Consider the following 16,199-nt stretch of genomic DNA (forward strand, 5'->3'; position numbering starts at 1 on the left):
TCACTACATAGGCTTCTGTCAAACATGCGATGGTACCAGCCAGTCACGATACATCTGTAATGCCGCAACAACCAAGCTAACAATTCCCTTCGTTAGTGGATAAAAAACATACAAAGGTGGTAGAACAAGGATTGTGCCCACTATCAAAATAGCAAGTGAAGTGTGTGGAACATATGCTTGTGGAAGGTTATCATTGGAAATATGGGAATACTGTATATTAGGGGAAGGGACTTTTTATTTGTATAGCGCCAACTTATTCCGAAGCGCTTTCAGGTAATTTATCTATTTATTACCCCCCACCAAGCTGGGTACTCATTTTACCGACCTCTGAAGGATGGAAGGCTGAGTCAACCTTGAGACACATTATGAACACGCCTGGGTAGCATAGCACATTGATACCAAACATGTTCCTCTGCCCAGGTCAGAACAAATTCTTTGACTGTTCTGTTGGAAAAGAGTACAATGCATATACGTTTGGCAGGGGAAAATGGAATATATGTTCTCCTTCTATTTGTGTTGGTTTCCTCTTAGTATTTAGAGTACCTCTGACACTAGAAAAATATACGGGCAGGTTGACTAGCTTCTCATACAATTGGCCCCACAGACAGACATATATCCACCAAAAGTGGCATTGGGTCCTTTTCATTTCACCATAATGCAGCATTTTAGGGTCTATATTATGGGCACAATATTTGGAGCCCCAAAGTTCCACTGAAGTGAACATAGACTCTATGTTAACAGCACTCTATGTTGACCTGAGTTCAGTTCAAGAGACCGAGCGGCATCTGGGTTTTTTTATGGTCAGAATAATAATAGGGATCCTAAATCTGGTTCTATTATGGCTATGTATGACAGGTCTGGAGGAGTCTACTTACATGGCAAGCTTTATTGTACTTTTATTTATCAGACTGGTTGTGTGTTGCTATTGTAATGGCAGCTTCATTAAATATCATTGTACGCTATAACTATGTTATCTTTTTGTATCCTTTCATAGAATCATGGAACGGAAGAGTTGGAAGGGACCTCCAGGGTTATCGGGTATAACCCCCTGCTCAGTGCAGGATTCACTAAATCATCCCAGACAGATATTTGTCCAGCCTTTGTTTGAACACTTCCATTGAAGGAGAACTCACCCCCTCTCGTGGTAACCTGTTCAACTCATTGATCACCCTCACTGTCAGAAAGTTTTTTTAAGAACTAATCTATGCCAAACCGAAACATCCGGGCAATCCATGACTCACAAAACTTCAGGCATGCCCTAAAAATGCACCTCTTTAGTGAGGCATGCCATATCTCCTAAACAAAACCCCTCTGTACTCCGCCTGATAACCTAGTGACTGCAATCCCTGCTAGCCGTCATCAATCGCTCCCTGCAGTCATACTGATTCAGGCTTACGTCTGCCCATTGTTTATGTGTATAGCATCCCTCACTCTCCATCCTACCATACCGTACACATCTCCAGGCCCTTTACCTTCTGTATCACCCTATTATCTGTAGTGTGTAAGCTCGTTGGAGCAGGCCCCTCACCCCTACTGTTTCCATCAACTGATTACAGATATTTGTAGACAAATATTAAGTCTCCTCTCAGCCTTCTTTTTTTTGCAAGCTAAACATTCCCAGATCCTTTAACCGTTCCTCAGAGGACATGATTTGCAGATCGCTCATCATACTGATAACTCTTCACTAAACTTGCCCTAGTTTATCTATTTCTTTTTTAAAGTGGGGTGCTCAGAACTGGACACAGTATTCCAGATGAGGTCTGACTAAGAGTAGAGGGGGATAATAACGTCACGTGATCTAGACTCTATGCTTCTCCTCGTACATCCCAGAATTGTATTTGTCTTTTTGGCTGCTGCATCACAGTGTTGACTCATGTTCAGTCTATGATCGATTAGCATACCCAAGTCTTTTTCACATGTTCTGCTGCTTAGCCCAATTCCACCCATTCTGCATGCGCTTTTTTTCGTTTTTCTTGCCCAGATGTAGGACTTTGCATTTCTCCTTGTTTAATACCATTCTGTTAGTCGCCTCCCACTGTTCCAGCTTTTCTGGTACTTTTTGAATCCTCTGTCTCCCTTTTCTAGTGTTAGCTATCCATCCTAGGTTTGTGTCATCGGCAAATTTGATCACTTTCCCCTCAAATCCCTCCTCCTGATCATTTATAAAACCTTTCTCTTGTTTGTGCAAGGCAATGAACTCTTCTCTTAACTTTTTAGACCACTCTCTTTTGACTTAGCCATATTTCTAACATGCAATCAAGTATCACAATCAACAAAGCCATAGCCAGTCCAGGTATTTGATGTCTTTTAACTCAAGCACACCTGATGCAACTTATGAAGCCCTTCATAGCTTTATCAGGTGTGCTTGAGAAAACACTTGATTTGTAAATGTATGCTCTTCTGAGGCATTTTATTCAGGAGGTTGAATATTCTGAGCTGCAGTGGTCATTAAAAGTGACATTTTGTGTTGAATTTGTGGAAACTACTTGTTATATTAGTTGTGTTCAGCTATTTAAATTGTTCGAATTGATTGCAAAAAAAACCCCGAAAGAGTTGAAAGCTTGTAAATTTGGCAAATAAACCTAATTTGTGATATGGATTGAATAATTTTGATTGCAACTGTATATTCACTATAAGCTGAATAACAGAGAGCAGGGAGAGCTCTATAGAGAATGTTGGTTTGTGCTCTCAGCTAATAATTCACACTAATCACCATTGACACAAAAATAATCATACCGCACGCACTTGACATATAGAAGTAAATGAAGAAAAATCTCTGCACAGAGAAAATGTGATGACATAGACAAGAAACACTAACATATGATCCATCCATACACATATGTGCTGTTTTTGGGTGAGCAGGTTTGTATCGCAATATATTATGTTCATCCTCAAAAAGGCCCCAGTGGAGTGGCTCCTATAACCTACTTTCAGGAGTTACTAAGGTTCCAATTAATGTCCCTATTTTTATCCCGAGGCTGAAACTAGATTTTTTTTAGGTCATCTGCAGTGAGCATTTGGCTGGTGCTTCATCTTTACAATCACACGGCACCGTCTCCTGACAACTTCATCAATATAGCACAAGCATGCACAGTATACATCTATGCATGCATTACATGTAGCGCACAATCATCAGTCTGATATACAATCACAGCATACAACAACTGCAAGTATATGATTGGATACGCTTTCCTCTATGTTACTAAATTGTATTCAAAATACCATAAAAATTAGGTTGAAGAGTTCTTAAGAATCCCCAAAACATTCTTCTTTTATTTTCTGATTGTATATTTCTATCCTGATTATGGGGGCAGCCATCTAGTTCTAAGCAGTGATCAGCACAGCAGGCACCTGGACATTAAAGACCGGTCTTCAACTGGAGAGTATTAAGATAGCTTTACATGGGGTGATTATTGCCCGAATCAAAAAACTGCAGCAAGTTCAAAGAAGAGTTACCAAGATGGTGAGGGGTCTGCAAACCATGTCTTATGAGGAACGTTTAAAGGATCTGGGAATATTTAGCTTGCAGAAAAGAGAAGAGACTTAATAGCTGTCTACAAATATCTGAAGGGCTGTCACCATGCAGAGGGATCAGCCTTATTCTCATTTGTACAAGGAAAGACTAGAAGCAATGGGATGAAACTGAAAGGGAGAAGACACAGATTAGATATTAGACAGTGAGGGTGATGAATGAGTGGAATGGGTTGCCACAGGAGGTGGTGAGTTCTCCTTGGTGGTGAGATCTCTTTCAATGGAAGTCTTCAGACTAAGGCTGGACACACATCTGTCTGGGATGATTTAGTGATCCTGCATTGAGCAGTGGGTTGGACCCAGTGACCCTGAAGGTCACTTCCAATTCTATACTTGGATGAATATCTAAAGTTGCTTTTCAAAGCAGATATGCAAGACACACATTAACAAAAAAAACAATAAAATGTATCATTTCCATATTTATTTTCATCATATTTCATTCATGTCATATATAATAGAAGACTGCCAGTGTCTGGGTATAATTCTGACTGCTCACCCGAAGAAAGGAGTCCAAAGCTCCATTTTCCATGAATTCTGTAATGATCATAACAGGTCGACTCTTGGTGACCACACCTTCCAGTCGGATGATATTGGGATGGTCAAACTGACCCATGATACTTGCTTCACTCAGAAAGTCCCGTCGTTGCTTTTCTGAATATCCAGCCTTCAGAGTTTTTATGGCAACATAGATTTCCCTCTTTCCAGGGAGCTTTAGTCGACCCTTGTACACTTCTCCAAATTCTCCTGCAGATGACACAAAATGGCTTATATGAATTAGTTCTGCATTAGGTTAGGACTCCTTAAATTATGGGTGATCACAACTATCTCACAACCTCACATCCCTATGGGGAAAAAGGCGAAAATTTATTATGGTTATTTCTCAACTTTATACCCCATAAAGAAATACAGAGGCCCCAAAACAATAGTTGTATCCTGTGACCTTACCACAAACATAGTGCAACAAAAAGAAACCGTAGAGCCCTAGTGTATGGGCTTATTGCATGTGCGTAACATATTTCAGTCCGTGAACACACAGCGTATTACGCACAGATACATGTACCAAAAACCATCGATTCAGGGCGTATTTCAGCCCACGCTATTTTTTTTTACTTTGTAAGCACTGCGTGTTTACGTTCGCAAAAACTACCTACAAAAATGGACTATAGTTTTTAAGGGCAAATACGCAGTGAATACACGTTTCATGAGTATTCACTGTGTATTTGCGCAGTTCCATTCAACTCTGTGGCCCATTTCAGTCCGTAATATGGACCAAAATAAGAAATGCTGCTTTTTTTAAAAATCACGTTGCATTTATTTTCTTCCGATCAAAAATTGCATGAAAAATATGCAGATGTGAGTTCTATTGACTGTATAACACGAGTGTAAAGAATATGCGGCGTATTTATGCCCGTATGAATGAGACCTCATGAAAACTATTAAGTAAGAATTTGTGGTATGTATTATTGCACAATGATATACAATATTGTGATTTGTTTAGGGAGCACAAGTATCACAAGTTTTTACTTATTATATCTGTTTGGTACTATAGCAGGCAGCACTGTCTGCTTTGCTGCCCCTTGGTTTCTGTGCCCAGAAGAAGCGTTGTTGCGCTATCACTAAGGGCATATGCAATTTTGGTCTGTGAAAAATGCGCCATTTTCACTGCATGTGTTTTTAGTGTGAATATTCGTTTTTTATGTCCCTGTTGCATAAATATTTACTACATTTTTCACGCAGGCAAAAATAAAAACACAAGAAGGCCCAATTAATGTCACTTTTTTCCCCTCTATCTCTTGGCAACCTACATAAAAACCACAGTGAATATACACGTAAAATCCATTTTCATTGTGTTTTCTTTCACTCCAATAGACTTTCATAGGCAGTTTTGGTCTATGATTATGGACTAAAATAAAACACTGCGCAATTTTTTTATTTTTTTTTAAGTACAACATCCATTCATGTAAAAAAAAAGCACAATTCAATGGGTCGATATTGATTCCATCTTTAGTCCGTAAAAAATACGCCCTTCAAGATTTCAAAATAATAAATAAGCCACTTAAAGTAATGTCCAACCTGCCCCGATGACCTCCTCAATCTTCACAAAAGAAACGTCAATTTCTTTAGCAAACTCTCTCACTGCCTCATTGGGATCTTCGTATGTAAAGGGGTCAATGTAAATTTTCATCCCTGGGGAACCTGCAGGCAAGAGAACCACAGAAGATAAAATGGACAGTTGGATACAGTTTCAATAACAAGTAATTTACATGTTGCTAAATTGATTCCTCCAGCTTTGAAGACTCGCCCATAGCCATTATAGTCATCATAAATCATTGGCCATGATATTCTGTCTAGGTTGTGGCAGTCAACAACACAAATATTACGAATGACCCTCTTGACAGTGGGATGTTAGTCAGATAACACAGGGCATCATTCTGAGTGACTGTATTAACCCTCTCCAATCCACTATCTGATGTCTGAAGACATTATGATTTAAGGCTGTACAGCTCCAATGTTGGTAGACATCCGTCGGGGTTCTCTTCCTGTATATTACCAGCCTCTCTGCAGTCGGAGCCTATCCAATGTGTTACCTCATGCAGTACTGGCTTTAGCCAGCATATAGCGCCATTGTATAATGGCAGAAAAAGAGTAAGCCCCCTAGGAAAACCAGGATACAAATTGGATTGGAAAGGGTTAATAATATGAGAACCTTTTTTGACATTTTAGGAGTTCTATGGTCATCTTAAAAATGCTAGCCAACCTTTTAAAACTAATGGCCTAGCCTCATATATAATTGGTGTGGCAATGCCCAGGGTCAGCCTAATTGGGGTCAGCCTCTTTGGAATCCCCCCCGATCAGCTGATTGAAGGGTCCGCAGTGCTTGTAGGAGCACTGCAGCATCTTCACTGTTTATATTTGACCACCAACCTGTTCAAACGTAGAATGCCATATTATTTATAGTGGCGTTCTGAGTTCTATAGGTTTGTCTTGTTTACTTCAATAGGACAAGCCTGTAGTACTCAGAACTAGAACAGTGTTCTAAGTATAAACAGGTTCATACTCAAATGTAAACATTTGAGAGGCTGTTGTGTTCCCAATCAGCCGATCGGGTGGGGGGGGGGTGTATCCAAAGAGGCTAACCCCAATTAATCAGATATTGATGGCCAATCCTGAGGGTAGACCATCAGGTTTAAAAGTTTGTATACCCTTTTAAGATGGTCATAGATATGAAGATTATGATGTTGATCCCACTACAGAATTAGGGGTCGAACAGTTATTTTCGGATAAGCACTGCCGCCCTTTCAATCAGCTGAACGTTGGGGATCCTGAGTAGTGGATCCCAACTGATTAGATATTGACGGCCTATCCTGAGGATAGGCCATCAATTTTTGAAAGCATGGATAACTATTTTTAAAGTTTTCTATACAATTCCATTTTTCCTGTAAGTAGCGCACCCAAAATACGAGACCTGGGAGGTGAGAGGCTACGATGAAACCTCTGCTTCCTTCAATTACTAATTCCATACTGGATATCAGGTGATTTGCCCCTGAACACCGGATCCTGATTCCTTCGGATATGGCCATGACAGATTATATGTGTTAATATAACTTGACTATATAATCCATAGGACTCTTCTGTGTCCCTCATACTAGGATTGTTCACATTCACAGAAGAGAAAATTACAAGTGAGGCTCGGAACTTAGAGCACTCAACTCAAGCTGGCTCGTATCTGTCCACCTCTACATCTATCTTACTTAGAAGAAATACATTTTCTGAGCTATGACAATCCTTCACTGATCAGGATTATATCTTCCAAAGTTCTTGTCCAGCATGTGAGGAAATGAAGACTTGATACGATATCTCTTCCTTCCCTCACCCTCCCTTACATACCGGTTTATCTTACCTTGTGCGTCAGTATCTCTATAGAGCCATCACTGCTCACCTTACTCGCCTCTCATCACTCCCCCCCACCTCACCGGTTCTCTGCCCTCTCTCTCTTTACAGGAATCTTGCTTCCTTTCTCTTAATCCTTCATCTCTCCCCCCCTCCCTCCTTGGCTTTATCTTCATTTTATAATGAAATCATCATTCCATTATGCTCACACTTTATCACCGTGTCCTGGGGTAAAGGAAGTTTTGTTTCCCCTGTCCCAGTTTCTCTGTGCATCGCCATCAATAATATGCACTTTGCAAAAAAAATTCAATTTGGAGTTCTCTATTCGGCTTCCAGGAAGTCATTGGCATTTCAGTATCAACGCGATCATTTGTTCTTTCGCAGCCTAAGATGACAGCAACACATTGAAAAAGGAGGTTAATCTTTCTGATCTTAGCGGGTTAATTAATTTTCGCCCTGACTGCAGCCAAGGAGGGAAAGGACAGGCTTCGTTTTTAGTGGTTTTCTGCAGTTTGCCGGCTGCCATAGACACATAGGTTAATAGGAGATGCATCTATTTGCCATAGCGACACATAGATGCAAACTAGCAAATGGCATTTCTTGTTCTACATGGAAATGACTCATTTTTATGCATCTTATGTAGATAAAGCAAAAAAAGAAAAACAACTTTGGCATGGTTGAAGGTTGTTTCAGACATAGATGCAATATACTGATGCACAATCAGCCACATACCTGTCACACATTGGGGGGCTGCTTAGTATTATGCTTGCACATATGTAAGGGGGTCCATGTTGATTCATATGGTCTTTGCTTTAGGGCTTCTTCAGATGACTGTATGTGTAAATATGTTCGCCGCAGCACAACAGATTTGCACATTAATGATGAAGGGATGATGTACATTTGCACACGTCTGCACATATTACTGCACTTTTTGTGCACGCAGGGCTGGCTCACTTGTGACACACACCCTTTCCATGGACTAAAAGACTAATTAGCCTAATGAGGTGCAAAAGTGTTCTTTACCAGCATTTTGTGCAATGTTTCACACTTCTCCTTGTGTATTTGCGCAGCTCCCATAGAATGTTATGGGGTCTTTGCTGCATAAAATGCAGGTAAATACAGCAGGCCCTACTTTTTTCAGTGTGCACGGAATGTGTAAGAAAAATGAATTCCTGAGCACAAACCCATTGAAATCAACGGGTCCTATTCTCTGTGTTTTGCGCATGCAGATTGTGTGTGCACAAATACCCGCGCAAAAACGGTCGTGTGAAAAAGCCCTTATAGTGTTATTATCTTCACAGTGTGCTGCGCCTAACTGTCTGCCCCCTTAATGAGGGAGAAGGCTCAGGGAGCAGAAGGCTTTTGCGCATGATCACCAACTGGAAGCAAAAAGGCTGGCAGGGTGGGCTAAGTTGTGGAATGAGGGAGAAGCTCCGCTGAGAATCTGGTGCATGAGCAGCAGAAGGAAGAAAGATAGCAGCTCATGTGGACATCCGGTTAGCCCTACAGGCATGATTAGCATTTCCTGCTTCTGCACCAAAGTTAGAGCCTACAGTGTCCTTGGGTCCTCTTTTCTTTGGTTGCTCTGAAATCACGGGCCATCAGGCGCACAGTATAGCTGGTGAACCTTGCTGTGTACTGGACTATTACTATGATGGAGAAGCATACCCAGAATCCACGTTGCTTGAACTGATCTGTTCTTGCTACTGTTAAACTCCATCGGTGCAAGGGGACTTTTTCATTTCAGTTCCCAGTACATGGGTGCAGGTGACTGAGATTTACGTCATCTTATTAATTGCTGGTCTCTGTTTACTTATTGTTTATTAAAGCTCTTTGAAGAACATAGATGGACCGGATACTTACATCTCATACCCATGGAGTCTGAGATATGCGGCTATGCCCAAGGCCTATTATCGGAGTCCTGGGCCTAGTCTAGACATTACCCAGAATGACCTGGTCATGAGAGTCTCTGCGAGGACCTATGAGGAGAAGACCACCATGACTCCTATCATGACACAGACTCACACCCAAACTCACATCAGCCTCCTATTCCTCTAAAAGATCCAGTCCAAACTTTCAACCCGGTCCCTTTCGGTGGATTGGGAACCAATATGGTACCCCACACTCAGCTTCACATGGATACCAGAGAGTACAAAGGGTAGACACAAGGGGCACCAGTCGCACTGATATGTGCAGTGCACCATGCAGGCCTAAAGCCTATTAGTTACACCCCATATGATAAAGGCTGGTGCGCTGTCCTGCACCTCAAAAGTGCACCACAATAGTACTGGCACACTGGGCTTCGTAAATTAAAGATAGATAGATAGATAGATAGATAGATAGATAGATAGATAGATAGATATGAGATAGAGTGCAATGTTAATTTCTCTCTCATGGTCAGCACTGCTGCACCTCTTCTTTACTGAGGACATCCATCACACCTCTGCATTCCCCAGCCAGTCTAAGATGAGAATGTGGGACACTCTATGTACTGAGACTGACAGATTGGGGACAGGCAATGTTATGCAGACTCTAACCCGCAGCCTGGCTATTATTTACTGTGTCATAAGAAACCTATTAGCAGATAAATGAAGGGACGACTCTACCAAGAAATCAAGATTCATCACATGTGACAAGGGCCTGTGATTGGAGGCCATAGCAAAGGTGAGAGCGAGCAGCTGCAGCCACTGAGTGATGTGCAATGGGACACGGGCCTGATAAGAAGTGATGAGAAAGGGGAAAATGGAGAGGGGGGATGGGAGTGTCAGGTAACTGAAAGGACATCAGGAAAAGCTAAGAAAGAGCACAGTACTAGAAGGAAAATGGAAAGATAATAAGACCATTGTGGATATCTGAAATTTCTAGTACTGGTTTATTTTCTAAGACTTAAGACTTAATGCTACAGATTTTCGTAGAGGTTTAAAGTTCAAAAAGTGAAAAAAATAAATAAACAAGACTAAAGAATTTGTTCATATAAATGTAACCTTTTCCCTCCTCTGGAAAGATGCTGCAGATATTTCTATTATGTTCCAATGTAAAAATAATTTTAATTCGAAGTGTATAAAATTAAATTTTTGGTAAATCAAAAATTAGAGGAGCAGCCAAATTGTCGCAATTATTTTAAAAGGGTTGTCCCGCAACAAAAGAAGCAATCCTCACCTCTCTCCTCCCACCTAGTAAAAAAGTACAACTGCACCCTCCAGGTTTATAGAGACACTGTGGCCTCTGATTGGCTGCAGCGGTCACCTGACTTCCACTATAAACACAAACCAGGGGAACCACAGGAGCTGTTGCACTACTCACCAGGGAAAGAAGAGAGGTGTGTCGCTCCTTTTGTTGTTTTAAATCATGGTCAAGTGTTTTACATGCATATGTATGTATATATATATATATATATAGAAATATATATCTATATATAGAAATATATATATATATATATATATATATATATATATATATATATATATATATATATATATATATATATTTATTAAGTGGGACAACCCCTTTTAGATATGCTGGCATTATTTGGTTGTGGTGGCCATATGTGATAGGAAATGCCACATGGTCGCCCCTTTTGTGAATACAGCCTGAGTAATACTAGATTTTGGGTATCTTCTAACCTACCAATATGTGGCTAATGTTACATTATGGGACTTACTGCTGGATCAACTTCTGGCTTTGACTCAAAAACCTGCATCAAAAAATGCCATTTTACAGAAAAAATAATGCGGTGTGTTAAAATACCACCCCGATACTTGAAATAAATGACGGCTTGCCCAGTGTAAAGGAGGTCGTATGACCCAAACTAAAGCATGCCAAAGTATTGCCCAAAATATAAATCCGTAATGATTAAAATGTTGCCTCAATACGGCCACCCATGTTTATATACGCTACAGGATATAGAGGTCATAAAAATGGTTCCCTACTTTGGACCCCTCTCTATGGGTCAGAGCTGAGAGTCTCTAACAAGCATTGGCTGTCACTCCGGCAGGGTCATTCAGGTATAACATGGACTTCTATTCATTTTAATAGCTGTCGTGTAATACAACGTTTCTTCTGTAGTGGAAATGAACAGATGTTTACTGAGCATCTTGGGAGCCGAAAGGAGCGGAGATTCTCGTAAGAAAATATATTGTCTGCGGTGAGATAACTCATAGTGGAGGAATTGTCTAGTGGAGTAGCAATATAGTCTGTGCTTTAAAATAAGAAGTAAAAAACAAGTATAAAACATTGCAGCTCTCATAAACCGAAGGTTACCCTGCCCCAAATATGCAAGTCCTTAATGCATATTGGATACAGTCATTTAATGCAGCCTAATACTTTATCACTATGACCTGCCATACTGCAGCCACTTATTACCAAGGCAGTGTGTTCACGTAGATATTGATTCATCCAACAGAACGGATGACCCCATATGCGTTATGTTGACAGATGCACTTTAAAAATGTTGAGTATTGCTGTACTTAGATTTAATACTTAACCATAAGCTTGAACTCTGCTGACATATGTGGTCCCTGGTGGCTCCGTCTTACCTCTGCCGGTGCTGTAGTGCTGCAGTTTATCACTGTACACTGCCTCTTTGCTGTAGGTTCTCTTTCTGAAATACAAAAATACACTAGACTTGAAAAATATTGATGCAAATTGCTATAATGAAGTCAGTTGGAGGATCAGATGGCTCATTCATATGCGTAACTGCTAAATAGTTTAAGGGTGTTACTTATTAACAGGAGACATGGATATCTGGTGACTACATTGGACCTCTGCATGGTCTACCACCATTCTTAAGAAATGAGGGCTGCTCGTATGGATGATGTGCCTTTTGCCTGCAGAAGTTCAGCTGTGGTTTACACAGTGCTCTACTCTTTTGTATTGACTACGCCAAAGAAACTGACAGATTCCCTTTAAGACCCTAGTAACCGACTGTGCAGCACCGATAAGTCACTTATAGGGCTCAGTACTCGTGCTCACCCATTCATTTTGATGGGAGAACATCAGCAGAGAGCCAACTGAAAAGAGTCAAGCTGTGTGCGCATGATAACTTCAAGGGGACACTGCTCAGGAAAGGGTCAGTTGTTGAGTATTAAACACAGCTGCCCAGAATCCTTTTCCCTCACCTTTGAGCCCTATAGCATAGTTCATGGGGCTTAAGACCTCCTTCACCTGGGCAACAAAGTCGCACGATTTTGTCGTGTTGCTACAAATTTAATCTATGTGATGCCTTCCTATGGGTTAATTCACATGTGCGCTGTTTTGTAGCATGCGATATCGCAGCACAAAAATTGCGCAGGAAAAAAAAACCGTATACATTACCTTAGAAGCGCTGCCTGCTCCACTGCATCTTTTTCCCAGTCCCCAGCACTATTGTCCTTCATCTCTTCTGAAAAATTCCCGCCTCCTGGAAGCACTGCCTCTGATTGGCTGATGCTTAGCCAATCACAGCCAGCACTCGATGAACCAATCACAGCCATTCATTGAGCGCTAGCTCAGATTGGCTAAGCGTCAGCCAATCACAGCCAGCGCTTCCATGAGGCGGAGATTTTTCAATCCCTAGCCAGAAGAGATGAAGAAGACCAGTGTTGGGGACAGGAGGAAGTTGCAGCGGAGCCCCGGACAGCGCTTCTAGGGGAAGTACACTACCGTTCAAAAGTTTGGGGTCACATTGAAATGTCCTTATTTTTGAAGGAAAAGCACTGTACTTTTCAATGAAGATAACTTTAAACTAGTCCTAACTGTAAACAAATGCACTCTATACATTGCTAATGTGGTAAATGACTATTCTAGCTGCAAATGCCTGTTTTTTTGTGCAAAATCTACAAAGGTGAATAGAGGCCCATTTCCAGCAACTATCACTCCAGTGTTCTAAAGGTACAATGTGTTTGCTCATTGGCTCAGAAGGCTAATTGATGATTAGAAAACCCTTGTGCAATCATGTTCACACATCTGAAAACAGTCTAGCTCGTTACAGAAGCTACAAAACTGACCTTCCTGTGAGCAGATTGAGTTTCTGGAGCATCACATTTGTGGGGTCAATTAAACGCTCAAAATGGCCAGAAAAAGAGAACTTTCATCTGAAACTCGACAGTCTATTCTTGTTCTTAGAAATGAAGGCTATTCCATGCGAGAAATTGCTAAGAAATTGAAGATTTCCTACAACGGTGTGTACTACTCCCTTCAGAGGACAGCACAAACAGGCTCTAACCAGAGTAGAAAAAGAAGTGGGAGGCCGCGTTGCACAACTAAGCAAGAAGATAAGCACATTAGAGTCTCTAGTTTGAGAAACAGACGCCTCACAGGTACCCAACTGGCATCTTCATTAAATAGTACCCGCAAAACACCAGTGTCAACATCTACAGTGAAGAGGCGGCTGCGGGATTTTGGGCTTCAGGGCAGAGTGGCAAAGAAAAAGCCATATCTGAGACTGGCCAATAAAAGAAAAAGATTAAGATGGGCAAAAGAACACAGACATTGGACAGAGGAAGACTGGAAAAAAGTGTTGTGGACGGATGAATCCAAGTTTGAGGTGTTTGGATCACAAAGAAGAACGTTTGTGAGACGCAGAACAAATGAAAAGATGCTGGAAGAATGCCTGACGCCATCTGTTAAGCATGGTGGAGGTAATGTGATGGTCTGGGGTTGCTTTGGTGCTGGTAAGGTGGGAGATTTGTACAGGGTAAAAGGGATTCTGAATAAGGAAGGCTATCACTCCATTTTGCAACGCCATGCCATACCCAGTGGACAGCGCTTGATTGGAACCAATTTCATCCTACAACAGGACAATGACCCTAAACACACCTCCAAATTGTGCAAGAACTATTTACAGCAGAAGCAGGCAGCTGGTATTCTATCGGTAATGGAGTGGCCAGCGCAGTCACCAGATCTGAACCCCATTGAGCTGTTGTGGGAGCAGCTTGACCGTATGGTACGCTAGAAGTGCCCATCCAACCAATCCAACTTGTGGGAGATGCTTCTAGAAGCGTGGGGTGCAATTTCACAAGCTTACCTCAACAAATTAACAGCTAGAATGTCAAAGGTGTGCAATGCTGTAATTGCTGCAAAAGGAGGATTCTTTGACGAAAGCAAAGTTTGATGTAAAAACAATGTTATTTCAAATACAAATCATTATTTCTAACCTTGTCAATGTCTTGACTCTATTTTCTATTCATTTCACAACGCATGGTGGTGAATAAGTGTGACTTTTCATGGAAAACACAAAATTGTTTGGGTGACCCCAAACTTTTGAACGGTAGTGTATATTTAATTTAAAAAAAATTCTGCAGTTAAGGCTTATTTTCAGGCTAGGGCTTATATTTCAAGCCTCCCCCTCCATCCCCCGAAAATCCTCGCACGTAGCGCTACAAAAATGCGGGTATTGCTACGAGAAGACACAAAAATATAGGTCAGGGTGGTTTCATATCTTCATCAGGGATTCCGCATTCCTGCTCCAGCAGCCAAATGATTCTGTCTCTGGACAGAACCGAATGGCACCGGATGGACCCCATTGACTACAATGAGGCCCATCTCAGGACGGAACCCATTGAGTACAATGTAACCCATCTCAGAACGGGACTGAACACTGGTGGATGGACCCCATTGTCTATAATAGGGTCCGCCCAGCTGCCCGGTCTTTCGATGTTAGAAAAAATGTTGCATGCAGCTCAGCTTCTTCCGGTATTTTGAGCCATATCTGAGATGGCACCTCCGTAGATATGAAACCGGCCTTATGTAATTTTTTCCCTAGTGATTTTTCCAGGACTACTTTATACATATCAGCGTAAGGGCGAGCACCCACTGGCGTTTGCGTTCTCCGCGGGAAAAAAACGCAGCGTTTTCGCCGCGTTTCTCGCGTTTTATCCGCGCGTTTTTCGCGGCGTTTTTCGCGGCGTTTTCGCGGCGTTTTCCGTTAATTTCCATTGACATTCATGGGTGCATTAGGAGAAAAATAGGGACACATATGCAACTGACAGTTCCTATGTTAAAAACGCAAACGCAACGCAAAAAAAACGCCAGTGGACAGGAACACATGTTATCTCTATGCCTGTGCAGGAAAAACGCAAAACGCAAAACGCAAAACGCAGGTAAAAAAACGCCAGTGGGTGCTCGCCCTAAATCACAATTTGTAAGCTCTCCTTATAACTGTGATTTTAATCCAAAACATGACGCTATATATTAATTTGCTATATAATGTGCCGTCATTGTAGTATATGTGTACGTGGGTATATATGTACTGTAGCACATCCATTTATCAGGCAGTGTGAACATCCTGCAATCCACAGAGAGACAGAAAAGATGTTATTGCTCCGTTCTTCACTTTAACGTGACACATACTTACAAAGAAATCACAGCTGTAACCCCCATCAAGTGACATAAAGACAGCAGAGCATACTCACCTGCTGCAGACAATGGAGATGGCCACCAGAGACACTATGAAGACGACGCCTGCAGCAGCCGAACCGGCAATCAAGGGAAGCTGCTCTCTGAGCTCGGATTTGTATTCCTCTAAAAAGGGGATACAAAAGAATTACACAGGGTCCTGCCAGGCAGCCCTACAACAATCAGCCTTTTGTAATGTACCCTATCATTTGTGTCACATAGAGCATGCAAGCAAATCTACAAATCTAGACCTTCAGTCAGATCCTTAATATATGTATGTTCCTTTCATGATTCATGTTGAACCATCTAAAATGTCAAGTCTCCATTATGAGCCCAGTCTCTTTGCAAAGGTCAGAAAATCTGTCAGAAACCTATCTTCTCGTAATTTCTTGTGTACGTACAAA

General features: G+C 41.5%; 1 protein-coding gene across 3 annotated transcripts in view; it reads right to left on the reverse strand.

Moving 5' to 3' along the window:
* Positions 1 to 16,199, reverse strand: part of EPHB1 (EPH receptor B1) — a 353,248-nt gene that overhangs the window by 73,131 nt on the left and 263,918 nt on the right. For 2 of the 3 annotated variants that reach the window (XR_010791585.1, XM_066598091.1), the window contains exons 8-11: positions 15,813 to 15,921; positions 11,907 to 12,022; positions 5,605 to 5,727; positions 4,028 to 4,275 (exon numbers count right to left, since the gene is read on the reverse strand). Coding sequence is in view for 2 of the 3 variants with exons in the window: in XM_066598091.1 (XP_066454188.1) it covers positions 4,028 to 4,275; positions 5,605 to 5,727; positions 11,907 to 12,022; positions 15,813 to 15,921 (596 nt within the window). In the remaining variant the exon portion in view is untranslated. The remainder of the gene's footprint in view (positions 1 to 4,027; positions 4,276 to 5,604; positions 5,728 to 11,906; positions 12,023 to 15,812; positions 15,922 to 16,199) is intronic. The other variant, XM_066598092.1, reaches the window with a different exon arrangement.

The sequence above is a fragment of the Eleutherodactylus coqui genome, chromosome 1 (assembly GCF_035609145.1).
Source record: "Eleutherodactylus coqui strain aEleCoq1 chromosome 1, aEleCoq1.hap1, whole genome shotgun sequence".
Classification (NCBI taxonomy): Eukaryota; Metazoa; Chordata; class Amphibia; order Anura; family Eleutherodactylidae; genus Eleutherodactylus; species Eleutherodactylus coqui.